At 32.0% G+C, this 26,420-nt stretch overlaps 1 protein-coding gene across 1 annotated transcript in view; it reads left to right on the top strand.

Moving 5' to 3' along the window:
* LOC111697865 (alpha-2C adrenergic receptor) overlaps positions 1–26,420 on the top strand; it is a 76,422-nt gene that overhangs the window by 25,833 nt on the left and 24,169 nt on the right. Inside the window, exons 6-11 of the mRNA XM_023468000.1 lie at positions 5,079–5,188; positions 8,907–8,960; positions 12,709–12,784; positions 14,180–14,268; positions 14,992–15,061; positions 24,342–24,445. Coding sequence (XP_023323768.1) covers positions 5,079–5,188; positions 8,907–8,960; positions 12,709–12,784; positions 14,180–14,268; positions 14,992–15,061; positions 24,342–24,445 — 503 coding nt within the window. The remainder of the gene's footprint in view (positions 1–5,078; positions 5,189–8,906; positions 8,961–12,708; positions 12,785–14,179; positions 14,269–14,991; positions 15,062–24,341; positions 24,446–26,420) is intronic.

Below are 26,420 nucleotides of genomic sequence, written 5' to 3'. Positions count from 1 at the left end.
CCCCCCCAGGCCCCCCCTCCACCAGACAAGTATCTAAATACAAAAATCATATTAATTAAAGTTTCTAGGATTATTTAATCCAAAAAGTTTATTGCTTCATACCAATTGTCACCATATACTTTTCTTTGGAATAGCGCACATAGATCCGGACTGCTATGCAAAGTTGCAAGCTTTCAACAATTTGTCTAACAATTCTACTTCTACTTTTTTGTAGTCCTAGACATGTACGTTTTATAACCGTAGAACACTTATTTTAGCTTCAGTGTTTAAGAACTATAAATTAGAAAAATGTTCAGCAATTTTTGGGTTTTAAGGTTAACTCAACTATTATTAAAAATATAAAAGTGTTAATTTGAATGGTAAAAAACAGCTTTTAGCTATCTTAAAGGTAAGGAGGGGGGGAAGGTTCTATAAGCAAGTATAACTATTTAACAAACAAAAAATAATCTGAAGTTTAAGTTTTATTATATCATAAAATAAATTTCAAAATATCTTTAATGACAGATTATTGCTGGTTCCAACTTTGTTGTGATAAAGTTTTGAAAAGTTAGATTTGTTTTCATATTTTTGATGAAAATAAACAATCTTCTCAGTTTTACCCAGCTTGCACCATGTGTCCAGGAGAAGAAGAAGAACCATTTATTAAATCGACAAACTCAGAACCATATTTTATAAAGTTACTTTTTCCTTAAACATGATGAAGACTCAGATCAATGTTTAAAACTGCAGGGTTGACTTTAGAGTGTCGAAACTACTTGGTTTTTGCTTTTAACTCAAATTTACTATTTTATAGCCCTAGACATGTACGTTTAAAAACTAAATAAGTTATTATTAACTTTAGTTTTTATAAAGAAGCAATTGGCAAAATTCTCATCGATCATTGCGTAACAAAGGAAGCCATGCTTTTGTTAATTTGTTTATCGTTATCGATCGATAATTATTTTTTTTAACATTTAATTATTTAATCTTGAACTCTTTAACCCCCTTTTCTAAGTTCAAACTTGAGTAAAACTTCAAAGATGTTTTGCTAAGCCTTTTGAAATAAAAACCTGGAACCTAAACTTTAGAAATAAAACTTTAAACTAAGTAATAAAAACATTCCCGTGGTTCTGCTGAGATCCAAAATCCAAATTTGAGTCAAATCGGTCAATGGGTAGTAAGTTATGATAGGATATATACGAACAAACAAACGGATTACTATTTTATCCATATACAGATGCTGATGGCTTTATGGCTTTTTGTCTGAATTTTTTTTATAAATATTAATTTTACTTTGTCTCCAACCCTCTGTAAACATATTTTCAGAAAATTTGTTAAAGGGACAGTAAAGTAAAAATAAAAGGGGGTATAGGCTGAAAGCTAATCACTTTAGCTCTTGATCGCGACCCATGAAAGTTTTATCTGATGTTCCTATCTCGAGAAATTGATATAAAACTGTGTTATAATTATACGAAAATTCATATATGTAAAATTTTGAAAATCTGAAACTTAAATCACGTGACCAGAACTATCACNTATCAGGAGAATATAAAAACACATATTTAAGGAGAAGATACATAATATAAATCAGGAGAACATACATAATATATATCAGAAGAACATACATAATATATATCAGAAGAACATACGCAATATATATCTGGAAAACATACATAATATATATCAGGAGAACATACACAATGTATACCAGGAGAACATACACAATATATATCAGGAGAACATACAAAATATATATCAGGAGAACATAGATAATATATATCAGGAGAACACACACAACATTTATCAGGAGAACATATACACAATATATATCAGGAGAACATATACAATATATATCAGTAGAATACACAAGATATATATCAGGAGAACATAGATATTATATATCAGGAGAGAAAACATAATATCTATCAGGAGAACATACATATTATAAACTAGGAGAACATATATAATATATATCAGGAGAACATACACAATATATATCAGGAGAACATACACAATATATATCAGGAGAATATACAAAATATATATCAGGAGAACATAGATATTATATATCAGGAAAGAAAACATAATATCTATCAGGAGAACATACATAATATATACCAGGACAACATTTACAAAGTATATCAGGAGAACATACACAATATATATCAGGAGAACATACATAATATATATCAAGAGAATATACAAAATATATATCAGGAAAGAAAACATTATATCTATCAGGAGAACATACATATTATAAACTAGGAGAACATATACAATATATATCAGGAGAACATACATAATATATATCAGGAGAACATATACAATATATATCAGGAGAATATACATAATATATTTCAGGAGAACATGCATATTACATACCAGGACAATATATACATTATACAATATATATCAGGAGAACATACATAATATATATCAGGAAAACATAAACAATATATATCAGAAGAACATACATACATAATATATATCAGGAGAACATACACAATATATACCAGGAGAACATACATAATATATTTCAGGAGAACATGCATATTACATACCAGGACAACATGTACATTATACAATATATATCAGGAGAACATACATAATATATATCAGGAGAACATACACAATATATATCAGAAGAACATACATACATAATATATATCAGGTAACATACACAATATATACCAGGAGAACATACACAATATATATCAGGAGAACATACTACTTTGATTGTAAAAATTAAACAAAAATTGCACCCTAAATACCCAATACCCCAAATGCAAAGTTCTTTGTGTTACCCCCTGTATTATACATCTATGTTTAGATATTGAAATATTCTTTTTAAAAATTCCTTGCGGGGAATATTAAATTTTTACGAGCAATATAAACATGATATGGTAAAAAGTAGGACTGGGCACTGTTTTAATATTTCAAAATTTGTAATTTATTTTCGGCAATTCTGACCAGATCGTTATCAATCGAAGTTTGTTTCTAAACTTCACAATGATTAGATGTACACAATACACATTATCTTCAAGGGACTACAAAATTACCACTCTGGGCCGTAGTAAATTTGAATTCGAACAGGACCTGCCCAGTTTGTACCGGCCTGCCAGGTAACAGTCTGTACTGACCCAATCCTATGGTACAGTACGTCGCCCTAACCAGACTAACATAGGACAGGGGTCAATTTTCTTGGCATAGTCCCGTCGGAGGGCTAACTATGACAACTCCCATGGTGCGTTTAGACTTTTTACAGTACCCGGCCTAATCCTAGCCTATTTGACGGACCCCACTGGCTTAGTCCACTGTGTTACATAATTTCAAGAGATCCTTCATTTAAACTCTGCCAAACCAGTAGGGAAAAGTTGAATTTTAAAAATGTTTTTCCTAAAGTTAACTCATAACAAAAATGTTCTTGTTTTCAAGACATTCTGTTATCATTAAAATTGTTCTGCTTAAAGATGCTAAGCTCTAGTTGAAATTGATGCAAGGTTATACATTTATGAAAGAGTACAATGTAGATAAACCTCTTTGGATTATTCCTTAAATTTAATAGTTTGCAAAAAGAATTTTATAGTTTGATATTTGAATAATAAAACACTTTTTTGCATAAGTTGGGGACTTGATACATGTATAATTTTATGATCCAGAAAAGTGTAGATAACAAAGGACTTTCAATGCATGCACAGTTTATACTAAGAATACTAAAATGTGAAATACCTGTTTAGGAATTGCACATTTTAGCGTGTGCTGTGTTTATACTAGGGCTGGGCGTCGTTCCTGAGGAATGATCGTTCTTTCACAAGAACGAACGGAACAATCAAGATTGATTCCATCGCTCCAGAAAAGAACAAACGCATAGAGCCCATTCTTAAAAATGTTGGAACAATTTGGAAAGGAATGGAACTGAAATTTTTGAAAAGATTTTAAAGTATACTTTTTATTATAAAATCGTAATGTTTTTACTTTTCACCAACTCTTTTCTATAAAACTTATGTCTTGGATGGAATCGTTTTTTTTACTTAGAACGGAACAAGGGATGGACAAATCTTTACTAAGAACAGAACAAGAGGAATGGAACCGTTCTTCGAATAAGAACGCCAAGAACAGTACGGGATGACCGTTATTCTTCTCAAAACGGAACAGAACGGGACAGAACGAAACGAGAACGGAACACTTGAAAAAAAGGAACGAGATCTAGCTAAAGGCCCTCGTTCTAGAACAGAAAGGAACGATTTCCAAAAAGTCGGAACGTGACCAGCCCTAGTTTATACATCCTTTACACATTAAACTAAGCTAGTGGGATAGGTCAAATAGGCCTATGAAAGGCTAGGTACTGTAAAAAGTCTTGCCGCGCAATCAAAATTGAAACCGAGCCAGCATAGTGTAGGGTGGGGCCGTTACTTCTAACGTACTGGCCGGTACAAAGAGTTAGTCTGGTTCACATTCAAATTTACCATAGTTCACCATGCATAAACTGCAGTACAATTTTGTGTAAAAAATTGTCTAAATATTTCTTAGCGCAAACTTCAGAAGGCATCAGCCATAGAAAAATTTCATGGTTTTAGCATTTTAACACATCCAGTAAAAAAGATTAACTTTATACTGATCTGCTGCTGATCTAGATTCTTCTAAAAACAACTCCTGAAAAAATCCTCTACGACCTGAGAAAAAAATTGTTTATATCGTATATGTCTGAAAATTGATATTAAGTCTAAACAAAGTGTGGCACTTTTTGATCTAAATTCTTTTTCCTCAGCCTAACTTTTTAATTCAGTTGCATAATAGCTCGGGAAAACAGACGGATTACACAATAATGAATATGAAAATATGAGTTTAGTTTTAAAAATAAAATGTTTCACGGTGTATAGTTGCTGACTATAAGATTCGCTAGTGCAACTTAGTTCACGAGGCTTGCTCTAAAAAATAGATCCTTTGAAATTATTTAATATCTTAATAAACAGGAAAAAAATTATTCTCTAGACTAATTTGTTGTTTATAATTTCTCAAAAAAAAATATCTCTGAAATCAATGGTGGGTTCTTTTATTTCTTTATCATCATTATCTTATTTTCACTTATTATTTTTTAGTTGTTGGGTTACTGGATGTTTGGCAGCGTATGGTGTGACATGCATGCAGCACTGGACGTACTGCTTAGTACATCTTCAATCATGAATCTCTGCCTGATCAGTCTGGACAGGTAGGGTTACACAATGCATGGGCGTACACATGTACAGTCTGGAAAAGATTAGATTATACCAATGTGGAAAGTGTACTAATTTACTGTTTAAATAGGAGTTAATTCTTTATAATACAAAAAGTAAAACATTGAATTAGGATTTTTTCTAAAAGGGATTTTTCATATGTTTGCCCATTTAAGACATTTTCTGTTTCATTTCTAATCTTTTTCAAATATCTGACATAGTATGTTTATTCTTTTTCAAATATCTGATATTGTTGTTTATTCTTTTTCATATTTTCTTAAGTCTTCTTCTTTTTCCTGGTCCATTATTATATATATTGTTTATTTTTTTTGTATTCCACCACTCACATATTCGTTTTCTTATTTTTTGGTTATTATTTTTTACTTTTATTTGTTTACTCTCTTGTTTAGATACTACTATTTCAGTTTTTTGTTTATTCTTTGTAATATTTCAATAATTTACCATCATTTGACTGATTTATACATCATTAGGATTAATTAGGCCGATTAACTATATTGTTGACCATACTCACTCATAAATATTTTTCATCAATTTCCGTTTTTTTACTTCATTATTATTATCAGTTTTCAAGAAAAAATATTTGTTAAGCTTAAAACAAGCTTGTAATGATATTTTTTGTATTTTTAAAAATTTTTTGATTTAATATTTATTATTATTTTTTTGGCTTGCTCATTAATAGACTCTTAATAAAAACAAACAATCCTCTATCTGATCTTTCTTTAGTCAGAAAAATACAGGAAATAGTACATAGCTCTCAATATACTTTTTATTTGATTTAAAGAATTCTTAAATTGTACAATAATAAAATGATATTTTTTTTATAAATAGGTAAAAAATTTGTATCTTGTTTCTTTCTCTACATCATAAATAGAAAAACAAATAACTGCGTTCTTATAAAGAAGTAGAAGTACATCATTTTGGACAAGTTTTGGTCATTTTTTGATCTGTTATTCAAAATTCGTCAATAACAGGGTAAACGAATTTCTATACTTTGATTTTTAAAAGATATATAAATAAAAATAGCAAATAAAAAAATGTCCGGTGTACAACTAAAAATTAAGAATTGTTTAAAACGTTTCAGCTGATCGCCTCTATAAAGGTTGTTTAATCCTTTGTATTTTAACCTGTGCCATTCAATGCCTCTCAATTCGAAACTAACTTACTGCTAAGCATTTGCTTCGTTGGATACTTTTTTCATTTCCATATTTATAATTTTAAAAAAACTGATTATTTTTAATTGTCCATTTCTGCCAATGGAAAACCATGCAGGAACCAATAGTGGGCCATCATAACAGATTTTATTTACTGTATAAAAAAGAATTCTGGAATACACAATAACTCGGGTTTTGTAGCGAAAAACTGGTTTAGCAGCAAAACAGGATTGTCAAACAAAATCTCGCCTGCGCCAAGTCTTTTGCTTCCTAAATCTGGATTTTTGGTTCCGAAATAAATCTAGGCCAGGCGAAATAGGTAGTTAGAGAAGGGGGGGGGGCGGACTCTATTCTTTTTAAAGCAGATCTATTTACATATATTTCCCTTTTCTGTCTGTTAGGGTGTCCGTGTATTCCCTATCTTGAAATACTGGGTTCAATTTCATGTTTTTGTTTTTGTTTAAAAACAACCAATATACTATTGTTCGGCCACCGAAAATGAGTTCACTGTGTATTACGGAATTTGGTGTATTCTAAGTACAAAATTCTTACTAATAATTTAACACTTATATATATCCTAACATAGAAAAATGTCATTATTGATTAGAATAAACTTTGCATATATGGGTATTCCGCTTTGCATGGATGGTAATTTTAAATTATACGCTGATATAGTCCATTTCAAATATTGTTACAATTACTTCAAACTTACAATATTTGCGAGCTGAAGGTGTAAATTTGTTTGAAATATCCAAGAATGTAAGGCAAGGAAAGTCAATTGCGATCGTGTATACTCTGTGTACATATTGAAACCAGTTCTCTTTGGGCGGAATTTGTAAACAATAATAGATCCATCAGTGTTCGTTTAGTATCCGAGGAGGTTAAAAGCATTAAATTTTGATAATTTTGATAATTCACATGATAATTTCCTATGACCAGAATATTTCATTGATTTTTTATATGAATGATGGATCCCATGTCAGGCTTCGACATCCGTCTTGTGTTTACATTAGCGCCCAGAGACAGTACACTGCAGTACTAAAGATGTGTACACTTCTGAAATGACTTTCCTTGCCTTACATCCTTGGAAATATCCAATGTCTACAAGATTGGGGTGCAAAGGTATAGGGATTAGAAAATCAGAGTTTGCAGAAAAGACTCAATTTATTGGTGATAAAATTTCCACAATAAAAGTATATAGAAGGTTAAGATAGGTGAAGTAAACCATGAGTAATGCTGCATATCCTCATTTAGTAATCTAATATCGGAAACCAGGCTAGAATATCTTAGGAGCATCAGCTGCGGGATTCTATAGTTTCTATTTATATGAATAATCATTACATTAGTGTTCCTCTATTACCCAAACATTTTTTTTTCGGTAATTTCAAAATGTAAAGATTATAGTTTCTGCAAAAAAAAACTATGATTGATTTAAAAAATGTTGTTTTTCCCTAGAAAACTCGGTCACAGACCAGTGTGATACTTGTGCAACATCCCCCCCCCCTTTGAGACCACTGGATGATTTCGGAAAGAAAAGATAAAATATATCTTGGCTTATCTTGTAGGCTTTGCCGCAATCCAACATTTATATACCAGACAGTTTAACTCAGGGTATACAAGGCATTGAAACAAATATTTATATACCAGACAGTTTAACTCAGGGAATACAAGGCATTGAAACAAACATTTATACACCAGACAGTTTAACTCAGGGAATACAAGGCATTGAACCAAACATTCATATACCAGACAGTTTAACTCAGGGAATACAAGCATTAAAACAAACATTTATATACCAGACAGTTAAACTCAGGGAATACAAGCATTAAAACAAACATTTACATACCAGACATTTTAACTCAGGGAATACAAGACATTGAAACAAACATTTATATACCAGACAGTTTAACTCAGGGAATACAAGGCATTGAAACAAACATTTATATACCAGACAGTTTAACTCAGGGAATACAAGGCATTAAAACAAACATTTATATACCAGACAGTTTAACTCAGGGAATACAAAAACAAACATTTATATACCAGACAGTTTAACTCAGGGAATACAAGGCATTGAAACAAACATTTATATACCAGACAGTTTAACTCAGGGAATAAAAGGCATTGAAACAAACATTTATATACCAGACAGTTTAACTCAAGGAATACAAGGCATTGAAACAAACATTCATTTAACTTCAAATTCATTAAAGAGACTGTAAGCGTGATTTCAAATGGATCGATTACTAACCTTTGTCTGATTTCACATAGTTCCAGACGGCAGTAAAAAGTTGCATAAATTTTCAATACTGAATTGACTTTATTTGGTTGCGACGCCTTAGCCATTAATCTTACATCAATTACTAACTATGCTTTTTGATAGACCTAGATATGTGCATTTTAGAACTATAAAGCACTTGCTTATAGCTTTAGTTTTTGAAAAGTAATTGGCAAAATTCTTTTTTGTGCCCTAGATAATTTTGTTATATGTTTAGGTACTGGAGTATAACGCAGGCCCTGGATAATTTTGTTATATGTTTAGGTACTGGAGTATAACGCGGGCCCTGGATTATCTGAACAACAGAACACAACCCAGGAAATTCTCAGTTAACATTTTTTTCTACATTTTTTGCCAGGGCATTGAGTTAAGAAAAATATTTCAATTAAAATCCCAAAATTTTATGAATATTAAGTCACCACTCACCGTATACCAGTAATTAAGAACGTTATTTTTCTGATACAAGTGTTTAAGTAGAGAGTTCAATATGTAAAGCGTTATTGCTTAGGACCAAAACTACCAAAAAGTAGAGAGATAACAAGATTAAACTGTAGAATAATGATACACAATAAAAGCAATGCTGAAGTTCATTTGATGTTGCAACAAAGCAAATAGCTTCATTAGTAAGTTATTCAATTACTTATTTAGTGAAATAGGTCCGTTCACACTGCACAATTGCTTCGCCTATTGTATCATGTTTAATTATTTAAAGTCATAACTTAAGTTTAAAACTTGAATCTATTCCAGAGTTTTCTGTAAAATACCATTTTATTTGGCAGACTCTGAACTCCAACCTTCGAGTGTGCGAGGTGGGGAAGACTTCACTGCAGATTTCCTTTTGTACATGACCACTTTTTCAACAATTTTCAATTAAATTTGTATTTATTTAGAGTTAGGTTAGGGCTAAGACACTTTCTGGGCCGACGGCTGCGGCTAGGACAAGCTAGGGTGCCGAGCGCTGCGGCCACAGGTTAGGTTAAGTTATGACACTTTCTGGGCTGAGCGCTGAGGCTAGGATTCAATCTCGATCTACAAATGTCATCCCAACCTTAATCATGCTTTTAATTAAGCGCGGCAGTGAACTCTTCCCCACCTCGCACAATCGAAGGTTGGAGTTCAGCGTCTGCCATTTTATTTGACTCACCTGTAACTGTAAGGCTGTAAGTTTCAAAATTGTTTTTTTATTTAAAGGATTTTCTGGCTCTGCTGTAATTCCCTAATTTTCAACAGGAAGAGATGGAAGCGGCAATTTAAATCGATTTTTTTTTTTTAGTAGATTAAATTAATTGATCAGTAATCTTTTCTCGTTTAAATCGTTAAAAAGGAGATTAACTCACTCGAAAAGATTAAAATCGTTTCAAGATTAGCTAATCTCGTATTGGTCCACTCAGTTTTGACTAAAAGGTTCTCGCAAAAAAAGGGTTTAGCGACTATTCCTGATCTAATCATTTTACAAATATGATTTATTTGTAAAATAATAATAAAATCCAAAAAGATTCTAGTACAATAGATGGCAACGTAGAATCTCAGTGCAGTTATTACACTTTTTATTTAATCTTAGAAAACATGTCAATTCCTTTGTGAAAAATTTCTTCTGCTTTGTTATATTTGACACTTGTGACGTCGTGTATAATTGATCCATTTCTCTGTTGCCACCTATTATACTTGATATCTATTTGATAAAGTCTGTTGATGGCCGTCATGCCAAAACATCAATTCTTAACTTATTTTCGTATTTCTAACTTTAAACGTAAGCACATCTGTTCTGAACATTTCCTATCTAATGGAACCAAAACATGTTTTATCAAAGTTCAAATTTCCAAATTATCAGAGTGAAAAAAACTGTACCATTAGATCGAAAATAGGTACAAAACATGTAGGGTTTACCACGATAACATGACAGTTGGTGAATGGTTTAAAATGTCTTCTTCCATAATTTGTTAAGTTGTTTGATACCAAAGAGAGTAATAAAAAATGTTGTATGGGAGTCATCTTAAAGTAAAATTAATTTCAACGTAAAATATATTTGAAAAAAGATTTTTAATAAAATAAACTACAAAAAGTCTTTATTATCTAATACAGTATATGGAAGAAGACATTCAAAATTATTCACAAACTGTCATGTTTCTTGGGACACCCTGTCATTAAACTACAATTTTTATAGACATTATCTACATTTACATAACCCCCCCCCCTCTCCACCCTTTCTACTTCAACTTCTTCTGACGATTCTTCGTCATACTTGTGAAATGATTGAGATCCCCTGGTATTTTTAATAAAAATATTTGCAACGAAGAATATTTCCACTCATCGCTATTTCCAAGATCTTGAAAATAGAGAAAATAAAAAAAGGTATTTTCGCGTTAAAGGGACTGTAAATGTAATTTAAAGTGACCCTTAACTTCACATTTTTATTAAAAAAAGAATTATACTAAACATAATGTTTCACGTCTATCATGACGATCCTCAGTAGCTACAATTCTTTGAACAACTCTATATATATATATATTCATGATCTCAATTCCTGACCGATTGATCTCGATATCCAGCATCTACTCCTGAGCTGAATACTTTTCTATTGGATACTCATAAACCCGATCATTTGATCTCGATATCCGCTGTTGGAACTTTAAATCTAAAGACCAATGATCAATCTCTTCATTTCAGTTTTTCGTGCCCTGATCATTAAGCTCCTTTCAACCTCTGACTGGGTAGGATTACCATGCGGAATATCGAAGAATGATTTAATTAATTTGCAGAATAACAAAAGATCAAGATCAAGCTAATTGATCTCTATATATTCACAATTCAATAGTTCTTGCCTCAGATCATAATACAAAACCTTTAGTTACATTTCGTACAAAATATTTCCAGTGTTTGATGGTGTATTTAACTCTAATATCTTAGATAATTCTTGGGAAAATTCTCATAATGTGTCAAAAATTCACATTTAGCTAAATGCAGTTTGAGTAATTTACATGCGAGGTCCAGAATCCTGATATGTTTACATAAAAAGTAAACTGCAGTTCCCATGTGAAAGCTGAGCCTAAAACTTAAGACAGGGTATCGATATAAAAACCAGTTTTAGAACTCGGTTTTCACGAATGGGGTTAGGCAGTTTTGTGGATATTAATATTTTTGTTATGAAATATTGTTTTATTTAGGTTCTTCATATTTTCCATTTTTTCCAAATCTCTTAAATCAAAATCTACACAAATGTTAACACCCCAAAAAGGAAACCCAGTAGTTTTGTTCACAGATATATATACTTTCAAAATGTCTGGCTCTGTCATAAACAAAGCCAGACCTTGTTTACATTGATAACACCTTCATAACACACTTTATAGGGACGATTTGTCCCATATAAAAGAAATTGTGTCTCATAATTTTCTAAAATCTAGTTACCAATAATATAGCAAGGGTTGATTCCCTTCCCAAACCAAATATATAAATTATAATAGCCATTTTTGGGAGTTTCAAAAACATTATTTTAAGCGAGGATATTTGTCATTTTTAGTCAAAGTAGAAGGGTTTTTTGAGTACTCAAAAATTCACTAAGAATGTCTCAATGTCTCAATGTCAATAAATAAACTCTTTTAAACAAAATATTAGAAATCTTATTTTTTATTCATCTTCATAATATCATGATGAGGCCGAGGGAACAAGAAGCCTTGATTTTAAATAGTGAATTTTTTCCTTAAGTACCATTCATTTTTTTTATGTATTTTGTATATGTAAACTGAAAAGTTTCAGACACTAAAATGTAACCCTTAAAAGCTTAAATACACTTGTTAAAAAGGTCAGTCTTTATAGCATACATGGACAATGTAATAAAGAAAACCATATACCACCGTAAAAATAAACCAAGCATTGCTTTAAAAAAAAAAAAAAAAATTTCGCCGGCGGCGCGCTTTTTTGCACCCCCCATGGAAAAATCCTGGTTACGGGCCTGATCAAAAGCATTTGGAACTTACGAATATAATGTTCTAAATTATGAATAAAATGTTAGAAATGTCTGTTGTTCACCCTAAAAGCCTAGTAATAATAATAACTGTAATGAATATAGAGTTCTTGTAATGATAATAACAGTTTGGCTTCTCAGTGCGTTCATATCTATTCCACCACTGCTTGGATGGAAACAGGTAATATTAAAGAGACAGTTTAGGATATCTTATAAAATATTTATATACCAGATAGACAAATTATATATCTGATAAGCAATGTACATATCTGATAAACAATGAATATGTCAGATAAACAATGAATATGTCATATAAACAATGAACATGTCAGATAAACAAGAATATATCAGATAAACAATGAATATGTCATATAAACAATGAACATGTCAGATAAACAAGAATATATCAGATAAACAATGAATATTTTAGATAAACAATGTACATGTCAGATAAACAATGAGCATATCTAATAAACAAAAAATATGTCAGATAATCTATGAGCAAGTCAGATAAACAATAATTATGTCAGATAAACAATGAATATGCCAGATAAACAATGAACATGTCTGATAAACTATGAATATGTCAGATAAGCAATGGTATGTCAGATAAACAATGAACATATCTGATAAACAATGAATATGTCAGATAAACAATGAACATGTCTGATAAACAATGAACATGTCAGATAAACAATGAACATGTCAGATAAACAATGAATATGTCAGATAAACAATAAATATGTCAGATAAACAATGAACAAGTCAAATAAACAATGAATATGTCAGATATATATTGAATATGTCAGATAAGCAATGAATATGTCAGATAAACAATGAATATGTCAGATATATATAAAATCTACTGTACTCCCCTGATATTTATAAAATCTACTGTAGGCCCCTAATATTTTTAAGAACTACTTAGGCCCCCTAATATTAATAAAATCTACTGTACTCTCCTGATATTTTGAAATTCTACTGTTGTTCCATTGTAATTATAAAATGTACTGCAGTCCCCTGATATTTATAATATCTACTGTAGTCCCCTGATATTTATAATATCTACTGTACTCCCCTGACATTTATAAAATCTACTGTAGTCCCCTGATATTTATATTATCTACTGTAGTCCCCTGATATTCATATTATCTACTGTAGTCCCCTGATATTTATATTATCTACTGTAGTCCCCTGATATTTATATAATCTACTGTAGTCCCCTAATATTTATATAATCTACTGTAGTCCCCTGATATTAATAATATCTACTGCAGTCCCCTAGTATTTATATTATCTACTGTAGTCCCCTGATATTTATATTATCTACTGTAGTCCCCTGATATTTATAAAATCTACTGTACCCCCCTGATATTTATAATATCTACTGTAGTCCCCTGATATTTATAAAATATACTGTAGGCCCCTGATATTTATATATTTATAATATCTACTGTAGGTCCCTTATATTTATAAAAATCTTCTGTAGGCCCCTGATATTTATAATATATTCTGTAGGCCCTTGATATTTATAAAATCTACTGTAGGCCCCTGTTATTTATAAATTCTCCTGTAGGCCCCTGATATCTCCTGGTTTGATGAATTATATCAAAAGAAAGAAGACCTGAACCTAACATCTCAACAGTTTGGAGAACTTCTAGTCAGGTAGCTGGATAAATACCATTCATTTTTTGCCACAAACTCAAATTTTCTAATTCCTGATGTTCGGTACTTTCCCAAAGGCAACTTCCCAAGTGACAATTTCCCAAGTGGAAACTTCCCAAGTGAAAATTTCCTAAGTGGCAACCTTCCAAGTGACAATTTCCTGAGTTTCAACTTCCCAAGTGACCATTTCCTAAGTGGAAACTCCACAAGTGACAATTTCGTAAGTGGCAACATCCCAAGTGACAATTTCCATAAGTTGCAACTCCACAATTGACAATTTCCTAAGTGGCAACTTAGCAAGTAACAATTCCCTAAGTTGCAACCTTCCAAGTGCCAATTTCCTAAGTTGCAATTTCCCAAATGTACATTTAAGGCTAGGTTCGGTCATAATGGGGGGAGGGGCAAACGCTGCGGCTAGAACAGCCTGGGAAAGATGCCGCCGGAAAAAGTTGCATTTGGGAAGATATCATTGGAAAGTAGCTGCCTAAGAAAATGCCTTTGGGAAAGTGGAAAGTACCTACCATCATATGAATATTGGCTGTTTGGCTTTCTGATAAAATGTAACGTTTCTCTCTTTTTTTCTGATAAATTGTAACGTTTTTCTCTTTTTTCTGATAAAATGTAACGTTTCTCTCTGTTTTTCTGATATAAAAATACATTTGTCACGTTTTCGTTTTACAATAAATTGCAATTAAGGTGGTCTCTTTAATTACATCTTTTTAGAGAGATGAGTTATGATGAATTTACTAACTTTACAAAAACGCTGGAAGATGTCGTTTTCCCTAAATGTCAGGTAATTGAAAATGAAATTCTCACAGGGACTGTAAACGTAATTATAAGTTGTCCTCCATTGCTAAAGTGGCATGTGTCCTTTCACATCGGGCACCCCGCATTTCATGCTACAGAAACAATTGAGAAGTTATCAAAACTGTTAATCGGGCATGCCCCTCCTAAGATTTAGGGCAAAAAAAATTCCGGCAACAGTCCCTTTAATTGACATTTTTTAGATTAAATGTAAAATTTTGGGATATCTTTATTTGAATTAAAAGTGTTCAGAAAATATTTGAATTCCTAAATGTTAAAATTATCAAATAACCTCCTCGGTTTATATTTTGCAGGAATTTAGAAGATCCATGATATGATCAAATTATTCATTTTGTGCCAGCAACAAATGCAATTTCTGGAGTATCGTTAATCTTAAACGGTTGATTTCGACATCCAAAGTGGGCATTTTTAAGTTTGAGAATCAATGCTTGATTCCTATATCTAAGTTCTCTCTTCAGGGTATAGCCACCCGAGATATTGAAGAGGAATTAAAATAATCCTTCTGTAGAAGATGCTTGATAAATGCTTGATCCCAAGATTCACAACAAAAAGTTAAGGCTTATGTATCTTAAACATCCGGAACAGTCCCTTTGGGTAATAAGATTTCTGGTTCTGCGGAGAAGAGAAGTATTGAGCACATAAACTTCTCTTTTTATCTGTCCTGTCATCCCAGGTTTTAGCTTTGCAACCAAGATACTGACCTTCAAGGTTTAGTTTTGCTCCAGTAGCCAACAACTACTATGTTTACATTAGGACTGTAGGGAAAGGCATCATTGTGATACCCATTAGGACTGTAGGGATAGGCATCATTGTGATACCCATTAGGACTATAGGGATAGGCATCATTGTGAGACATATTAGGACTGTAGGGATAGGCATCATTGTGAGACATATTAGGACTGTAGGGATAGGTATCATTGTGAGACATATTAGGACTGCAGGGATAGGTATCATCGTGAGACATATTAGGACTGTAGGGATAGGCATCATTGTGAGACATGTTTTCAAACATTTAAGCTTATTCTAACATTTAACAGGTTCTGCAAGAATCTGAGATGGGTAACTAATTTTCAAAAATATTTGTAAATGTTTGAAAATATTTGTTTTAAATGGTTTTGGTCAAAGAATAAATTTTGCGAGATGGAAGAAAAGAAAACTTGTGGAAAGCCCCTTAAAAAAAAATAATTAAAATCGGTGCCCACAAGCAGATTAAGGGATTGTTAGGAAATGGCAAGAGATTTTTCTGCTGAAAAATCAAAGAATTAATTTTTTCGATATTTCTTTTTGGGCAAAATTAAAAATTATTTCGCAAACAAAGATTGAGAAATGGAAGTGTTCGCGAAAAATGAAAGGGGGTATAGGCTTACGGCAAACAATTATCGATGGTGATCGCTACTAATCTTACTTCCATCTGTTGCGTCTATAAGGAGAAAATTGTTAAATACAACTCATACCGAAAAATGTAGCGTCCATACAAACTCAGAAAGTTGCAACATTTGACTTGATCATAAAAATCAATTTAATTTTAAAAAAATCATTCAGATATTTCAACCTATAATCATCGATAATTTTTCGACGCATTCGTATGTAATTAATGCACTCAAAACGCCGATTTGTTGGCCGCCAGGTGTCTCTGCTTTCGATTCTGAATGATTCCACGTGGCAGGGACATTTAGCGGAAAAAATCGTCGTTTTAAGTGCATCGATCATATTCCACCGTAAGCCTATACCCCTTTCATTTTTCGCGAACACTCCCTTTAAGAATAGCTTAAATTATCTAATTTCTTCAATAGTGCAACATTAAAAAAAAATTCCTTTTAAAACTGCAAAACAGTTCCTTTAACCTTGATGGACAGTTGGGCCAAGTATTAGATTTATCCAAATGTCAAAGTTCTTAGAACTGAAAAATATTTTCTTCCCAGATGGTTCAGGTTTTGGTTCTAGGATAAAAACAGAATTTCTTTGGATAGTTCATCTGAGTCACTCACATGATTTATATGCTTAGTTTTAGCAATCAGTGGACCCTTATTTTTGCCAGATATTTTTGATAAGTGTTATGCTACTTTTGTTGTGCAATTCTACCGTACGTAATTTATGTACGCTTCGAATATTGAGATTGGTGGATTTATATGTATACTTTTGTACAACCCGAGCTGAAAACTTTAGAATGAAATATCCAGAGAAGCTCATAATTTCTTGATATCCAGATTAAATATTGCTTGTTCTCCACATGAATTTAAACTCCAGATTAATTATTCGACGGGATATCTGGATATTTCATTCTAAAGTTTTCAGCTCCGGACATAATAATTAATAAGCTCTATTTAGTTTACCGTGGATTTTTTAAGATTAGTTTAAGATTTAAGCGTAATTTCAAGTGTACCTTCATGCAAAGATGGCAATGCCAAATTTACAACAATACCCTTGAAAAGCTTAACCTTAAAACATGTGGATTGTGAAAAGTGTTTATTTCTGTGAGTTTATCAGTTGTTTCTTATAAACAAGAAATGCGCAAGTCACTTTCGTAGAGAAACCGCAAATAAAAATTATAAATGTTTAAATAAACAAAACATGCATATCTAATTCAGACTTGATCAGACAACGCTTTTAAGGGTACCGGTATAAATCGGGCATTGCCATCTTTGCATTGGGAGTCACTTGAAATTACGGTTACAGTCCCTTTAAGAAGGGTTTATATACTCTGACGTGTAGATGTAATGTTCTTATCTACAAACTCTTAACTCTACATTTAGAAAACTTTCTCTCAAGATCTTAAAAGCATCGAGAAAATAGTCTTGAGAGATAATGGGTTAAGAAATAAAAATACAAGATTGCAATGTTTCAAGAATAATCTTACTTTTATTGAAGAGTTATATTGAAAAATTTGAGCCGCGGCTTAAATATGGTTGGGTCCACTTAAAATCGTATTCATTGCTTCAAGATTTAAGCCGGCGCTCAATTGAAACCGGTTTTTGGCGGATTTAAGACGCGGCTCAAATTCATTAAATTCGGACACGGATGAACTTGTTACTCTCATACGTGTGCGTAAAATCAAAAGAAGAGGAGCTACAAGGTATTGATATCGTATAAAATATCCTCCCCTTCTCTTTTGTTTGCAGTGATAAGTGTACGAAGATGAATTAAAACCAATGTTGTGTGGATCTGATGTTGATGTTTAACGACTAGATTGAAAATTATCTTGTTACGTGAAATGTGTCTATGAACACCTGAGATGGAATTTAAAGAATTTGAGCCGCGGTTTAAATCCGTCAAAACCCGGTTTAAATTAACCGCCGGCTTAAATCTTGAAACATTTGATACAATTTTAAGTGGAACCAACCATATTTAAACCGCGGCTTAAATTTAAACCGCCGCTCAAATTCTTTAAATTCGGCCACTGTTCATATTCCAGTTTGTATTGATTTTACTGTAGAAATATACAATTTTTTAAATAAATGACGAGATATATTCAGGTTATTTGTATTCTAAGGGACTGTAGACTACAATTCAAGGAACATGTTGAACTTTTAATCTCGAAATCCAATCTGAGCTGGGAACTTTTGAATGGTGGATATCGGGATTAATGCTTGATTCACTCTTTTTCTTAATCTCGAGATTAAATTATGCTAGTTTTCCTCTTGTTATTAATCTCAGGATTAATTGACTGATCGGGATTAAGGATATCCCATTCTAAAGTTTTCAGCTCTGGACACTTCTAAATTTAAGAATCAATCATTGTTCCCTCAATCAAAGTTGTCCCTGCAGGGTATAAGCAGCACGGGATATCGAAGCGATATATGGTTTATCCGCAGATCTGCATAGTATGGAGATCAATGCTAAATTCACAAAACGAAATTCCGCCTTAAGACCAGATTTATCTAGTTTGGACTGATCAAAAGCATTTGACACGTAACCTTCTTACATAAATAAATACATTAAACAAATGAGAATGACACACTGCAATTGTACGGAGTATCTAAAAATCTAGAAATCAAGTTACTAGTAAAACAATTTTCTCTATAAAAACATCAAATACAAAATACCATTTCTTTTGCCTTTGAAGTTGAAAGAAAAGTTTTGTGGGTTAAACCAAACACGTGTTCAGAAATATTGGAAATGCTATTTGCTTTTAGTTCTAAATCATTCCATCATTAAAATATAAAATTCTTTAAAAACCAGCTCAGCGCTAACCATGGCAAACAAAGATTTCTTTCTGGATCTAAGAAATAATATTGTATCGGAGAAATGATAATATTTCCTTATATTTTTAAATAAATCATGGAGGGTATGTTTTACTGAGAAGAATCTAATAGATTTCTTGAATTTTTAATGGGAGCTTGAGGAGGGGGGGGGGGTCCATTGAATTTCAAAAACTTTTATTTACTCTAGAATTATTATTTTCAGAAAAGCTTTTGTACTATAACAATTGGGACAAGACTAAAGAAAAGTAATAATTTTGTTTCAAGAGAGCCCTGATTAGAATAGTTTGATTCACATCAGAGTCATAACCAAACTACATAGATAGAAGAAAAGGGTTAACTTTGGGGCAACTTTAAGACCTTGTAGCTCCTCGAGTTTTAAATTTATGCACACGTACATGGTTTAATATGATAAATTCAAAAAATTTCTTAATTTGCAACAGCTAGTCAATAAATTGAGTAATGGTCGGTAATACGTATGATTTCAATATAACGTTTAACTTACTTCAGTTTAACGTGTTTCTTAGCAATCATGATCTTTGAATTTTTGTGCTTCTCTTTTTTAGAACTATCAACGAAATATCAAATATATCCTTAAATATAGACGCCTCTGCAATTATTTGTTAGATGAAGGTTAAAGCCAAGTGAGCTAAAGCTCTTTAAGATTGTGGATGTTGAGATCAATGCTTGATCTACTCTTGTATTATTCTCAAGGCTAGGCTAATATTTAGTTTGTATTAAGAAAATTGTGTAAATTCAACCAATAGAGTACCATATGCAAAATCCGGAAAAGCCAATCACAATCTCATTGATCAAAATATTGTAGGGATAAAGAAGAGAGTTCAGCAGGAAATCAAAGTGTCCAGAGCTGAAAACTGTAGAATGGTGGATATTAAGATTTATGCTTGATCCTCTCTTTTTCTTAATATCGAGAATGACTTAATCTTATACTTGTATCCTGAAAAGTGCATAAAATTCAACCAATCAGAGCGCATACATGAAGCCGATAACTTTGAAATGTTGCGCGCCATTTAAGATTATATACAGATACGGAAGAGACTCTCTAAATTAAAAAAAAACCTGTTTTTGATTTTTCTCTACTATATCCTAGAAAGAACGGTTTAAGAAGTAAATCAAAAGTGTGTCCATTGGATACTCAGATTAAGTAATCGGGATTAAGGATATCTCATTCTAAAGTTTTCAGCTCAGATTGGATCAATGGGTTGTAATCCAATTCCAAAGTTCCCAGCTCTGAAGTCAGAACTTTAACAGCTCCGTCAGTACTCAGACTTCAGATTAATTTGATTCGAACGCATAAAGAATTAATCTGGAAATTTAAAAGGGCCCATATTGGATATTAGGATCAAGGGGTCAAGATTAATGATATTCCACACAAGTGCTCAAACCTTTTCTATTACTCTTTGGTTGTAAGGTTACTGAGAATTATGTTGCGAATTCCATAGATGTTTAAAAACCCTTCTGCAAAATACTTCCAACAATTTGGCGGATTTTTACTAATTAAAAACTTACCAAAGAATACCCAGGGGAGGTTTTTTATCTAAACTTATACCATTTCATAGAACAGGGCTGGTATACAAAATAATTTTCAACAAGATTATATATTCGTTAGTACAGTTTTAGAGTTTATTAATACGAACCGAAAAGTTGTGGCGGACCTTAACAGAAATGACAGGAAAAATTTCGACTTATTTTGATATATATTTATAAACTTGATAGTATTTCAATAAATATTAATAATACTTTAGATTACTTTGATAGAAAATCATGAAATTTGATGGAATTCCAAATAAATTTTATCAAATTTCATAAAATTTGTAAAGAAGTTTAAAAAAAAATTCATAAAATATATGTCTGTAAAACTTCATTAAACTATAATCGCATGTCAAAAAATTGGATAGAATTTTATAAAACTTTGATAGCGTATAATAAAATTGGATAGAATTTTATGTAACTTTGATAGAATTTCATAAAACTTTGATTAACATAAAAAGTTCACATTTATGAAAGAATATCTACTATTTTGAGAAGTAAGTAATTATTTACCAAAGAATCAGTTTTGTCAATTAATTTTGATTAGTTCAAACCAAAAAGATTATCAAGTACAATAGGTGGCAACAGAGAATTTAACCAATTATACACGACGTCACAATTGTCAAATTTAACAAGGAAAACGAAATTTTCTTACATTAGTTGACATGTTTTCCAAGATTAAATCAAAAAGTGCAAAAACACAAAATAAAGAAGAAATATAATTGCCCTTATTTTACTGTAAGATACACATTTAATTCTAGAATTATCACTATTATTAATAATTTTGTCGGACACAAAAACTGAGTTGACACTTATGACGTCAGAATACAGCTGTTCTGAGAGTGTACAAATTTTACGTTGCCATCTATTGCACTAGAATCTATTTGGTTCAAACATTTACTTTAGTGGATTCAGTTTTTTCAACAATATTTTATCTACTTTAAACCCTAACTTTGTCGCTAAAGAAAAACACATATTGTTGAGAGAAGGGGTGGGGGTATACACAAATATGTACAATTAGCTCTCGAGGTTTGCCTGGATTTTCCCTAAAAAGTCAATTCACTCAACTTAGAATTTTTAAACCAGACTAAAAGCATTCCTTTGGTTGTCCTACTTCCCAAGTCAAAATTTGAGGCAAATCGGTCCCGGGGTTCATTAGTTATGCTTGGACATACATACAAACAGACAGACACCCAAACAGAGATTACTACTTAATATTTATAGATGAATATTCATTATTAATTCCTTCATTTTTGAAAGTACGAATGCTATGAATTATTTGTAAAATTTTAAGAAACGTCAAAACTTGGCATACTCTTTTACACACATTCATCCATTTATCAAGGATTATTCAAATAATTCAAAATTTTAATATTTAAACTTAAACTTGATATTTAACTATTTAGTAGTTTAACAGCCTCTCCATTCACTCAAAATATAAAAGTCAAACTTTAATGTTAAAAGGTCATCCCTAAAAGTAGGAAATATTAAGATTTATTTTCAGTTATATTGTGCAGCAATGTTGAATTTTAAAAACTCATTTTATTTTATTTATCTACAATATATCAAATATACATATATATATATATATATGAATCTATATAAATATCACACTCCACTAGACATAAGCAGGAGGTCATTTGAGACATTACTAATATAAATTTGTGACCTTGTAGCTCCTCGAGAAAAGAAATTTTTTTTGTTAAAATTAAAATTTTGTTGTTCTTTTTATTTCTTTTATAAGAAGAGTAGTCATGGTTGAAAGCAAGGATTTAATTTATTATTAATTTATTCCAAGAGGAAGTGGGGTTCATACAGTACGCAATACGCATACTGCAGGATCTGCTGGGGCAGGGTTATAATGCAAGGAAAGTTATTTCAGAGGTGTACGCATCTTTTGTACTGCAGTGTACTGTCACTGGGCGGTAATGTAAACACGAGACGGATGTCGAAGCCTGACATGGGATCCATCTTTCACGTAAATAATCAATGAAATATGCTGGTCATAGGAAACTATTATGTGAATGTTCAAAATTATCAAAATTAAATGCTTTTAACCTCCTCGGATACTAAACAAACACTGATGCATCTCTTGATTACAAATTCCGCCCAGAGAGAACTGGTTTCGATATGTACGCAACTAAAATTAAAATTCCTTGCATTACATCCTTGGTTGAAAGCATTTAGATTTCAATCTAGCGTAAAATTACGTCATATATAACAACAATTTTGACTGTTTGTTTGTTAACTTGTATATCCTAAAATCACTTATTCACACCTTGATGGAATTGCCTCAAAAAAATGGAGTCTTTAACACAAACTCAAATTTTCTAGTCCCTTTATCTAAGAAACCAGATGGTGTAAACCTTTTATATTTAAAACTTAAATTTTCTGATCTGACATAATTCACAGCTTGAAATATCCAAGGTCTACGCCATTGGGTTGTAAAAATACAGGAATTAGAAAAAAACAGTTTATGACCAGGACATAATTCCTTTTGATTGGAATTTCTTTCTGAGATAGAGCCTTTTAATGGCACAAATTAAATGACTTGGCATAGGAAAAATCTAGTTTATAGCTACAATCTAAAAAAAAATGCAAAATAAAATCCTTAAAGTCGCCTCTGAAGTCTCATCCTTTGTGAGCAACCGGCCCTGTATATGGAAATCATGTTCTAGAATTTAAAAAAAAACAGTAAATTTTTACATAAAACATTTTAAAATATATTTGATATTCTTTTAAAGCGTTTTTCTTACACCAAACCGATGTAATACCTTGTCACCGTGAATTTAAGTTCAATAAACAGGATTTAAAGGTTTATCCTTTGTACCTTATATATAGCAAGCCTGGATACAAAGCTTTAAAAGGTTTAGATCTAAATAAACTAAAGATTTATAAGGATTTATTTTCTATTCTCCTCATGCATACTTTATTCTTAGATTCTAGAAACAAACAAATATAAAATCCATCAAAAATATAAAGACACGGTTGTTTAAGCCTATTTTGGTAAACAATAACAACAAACAACAAACAATAATAATGTCAAAAGGAAATTGAGTCTTTGCAACAAACTCTGATTTTCTGATCTTTGTATCTTTGCAACCAGTTGTCGTAGACCTTAGATATTTCAATATATTAATTCTGAAAAGGTTTACATCATCCATATTGAGAAAGAAACCCTAATTTTGAGTTTCTTTATTAAAAAGTAACTTTCCCGATTCCCAATTATACCTGGTTTACAAATTCATATTTTTTACACAGACGTACAAAGAGTTAGAGGGTACTGTTGTGAATCAAGCAGTTATTATTTATGCGGAGGGTTATACATCGACAATCCATCACTGTTAACTAGGGTCAATTTGAATGTTGGCCCGGTTTTACAGTTTCCCGGCCTTTCATATGCATTTTTGGCCTACCCCAAAAGCTTAGTTTAATATGCTTTTTACGATCTGTATCCAATTCTAATTCTGAAAAAAAACTTTAATATTATTGCTGTAGGTTAGTGACGAGGTAGGGTACGTGATTTACTCAGCTCTGGGTTCCTTCTACATCCCCTCCTGTATCATGGTATTTGTGTACATCAAGATCTACTACGCAGCCAGGTACATAAACATCCACTCCTGTATCATGGTATTTGTGTACATCAAGATCTACTACGCAGCCAGGTACATATAAACATACGATGTTAGGTACTTTCCCAAAGGCCTTTTCCCAAGGCTATTTCCCAAGTGCAACTTGCCCATGAAGGAAAATTAAGCGGCAACTTTCCAAATGCACATTTTCCCAAGTAACAATTTCCTTAAATAAGATATTATATGTTCTTTTATAGACAATTAATAACTGCAGCGCTCGGCCCCCATTGTAGCATTCAGAGCCTTGGACGCCTAACGTAACCTTAAATATTGTACTATATTTTCTTTAAAGTAATAGCTGCAGCGCTCGGCCCCCTATAGCCCATCCTAGCATCGGAATGCTTACCCTATCTGTAAATAATAATAAGGAACGTCTAATACATTTATACCCTTTATAAAAAAGGGTGTAGGCGCCGACATGTTCTTTTGCCTTAACTGAGCTGGGAACTTTTGAATGGTGATATCGGGATTAAGGCTTAATCCACTCTTTTTCTTAATTTCGAGATTAAATAATGCTTGTTCTCCTCTTGTTATTAATCTCCAGATTAATTAACCGATCGGGATTAAGAATGTCCCATTCTAAAGTTTTCAGCTCAGAATAAATTTATTTTTAAGTTGCGTATTTTCTAAAAAAAAGTTGAGAAATTCTTTAAGAAACGTAAAACTTAAATGTTCATTTAATACTTCCTTCAGGGGGTAAATGCCGTTTTTCCTTCATGGGGTAAATGCCGTTTTTCCTTCATGGGGAAGTTCCCACTTGGGAAATTGTCATTTGGGAAAATGAACATTTGGGAAGTTGCCGCTTGGGAAATTGCACATTTGGGAAGTTGTCACTTGGGAAATTGTCACTTGGGAAGTTGCCCTTGGGAAAATGCCTTTGTAAAAGTACCTAACACCAAACCTTCCAGCTCTATTATTTTATATTCGGTTTCTAGTTTGAAAAACATTAGAGAATTTATCAGAATTGAACATATCTTCCAAATTATTGGTCGGCTTAATGTTTCAAGGGTACCAGTGGCAGTGTGAAGCGGGAAAGGCCAGCTTAAAATGAAAAGTTATCCCTTTATAAATAATACATAAACTTTTGGCATTTTTCGAATAAAAAAAAATTATTTCAAATTTTCAAATTTTTTTTAATTAGAGGTGACACAAATTTGGATTAAAATCCCCCCCCCAGCATATCCTGGTTTTCAAGTACCCCAGCAGAGATAGGGTTAAGGAATTTGAACCGGGTTCAAACAAACCTGAGGCGCGGTTCAAGCAGTGTTTGTCCAGCAGAAAATTTGAATAAGTTGTTCGAGATTTGAGCTCAATTGGAACCGGTTATTGGCGGTTCAGTGAAGCGGTTCAAATTCTTTAAGTTCGGCCTCTGGAACCTTATGCTTTAGTTTGAAAGTGTAAATACTTGAATGTTTGAATACTTGAATGCTTGAATGCTTGAATAAGCTAGACTTTTATTACCTTTTTGCATTTTAAAAATGGTTGTTTTCCCATATCTGAATATTAATGGTACTTTTAACTGAAGAAAATGTCATATAATTTGCACTTAAAACTTGAATTTGAACAGAAATTGTGAAAAAAATCTTTCGAATTACGTTTTTATAAGTTAACGATTCCTTCTAAGTGTATGCAAGAAATAACCCTAATAATGGATGAAGGAGGGAAGGCACACCACATCTATTTTTACCCGACCACTAATGACGTCACAATCCACCATTATATTGTCCAACCACACCTTTTTTCGTCCGGCATTGTTTACTTTCTTTTTCAACGTCATCTTTTTTAAAAATCATTTAGTAAATTTTTTTTATCAAAGTTCACAAACCCAAAAAGTAGTTTAATAAGTGTAGAATCAAGTGGAGGCTTAAAGTGACTGCAGAGATAATTTTAATTCTGATTCACAACAATACCCTTCAAAGCTTTGTCTGATCAAGTATTGCATTAA

This window comes from Eurytemora carolleeae, unplaced genomic scaffold (genome assembly GCF_000591075.1).
Source record: "Eurytemora carolleeae unplaced genomic scaffold, Eaff_2.0 scaffold285, whole genome shotgun sequence".
In the NCBI taxonomy this organism is placed as follows: Eukaryota; Metazoa; Arthropoda; class Copepoda; order Calanoida; family Temoridae; genus Eurytemora; species Eurytemora carolleeae.
This window is presented reverse-complemented; position numbering and strand designations above follow the sequence as displayed.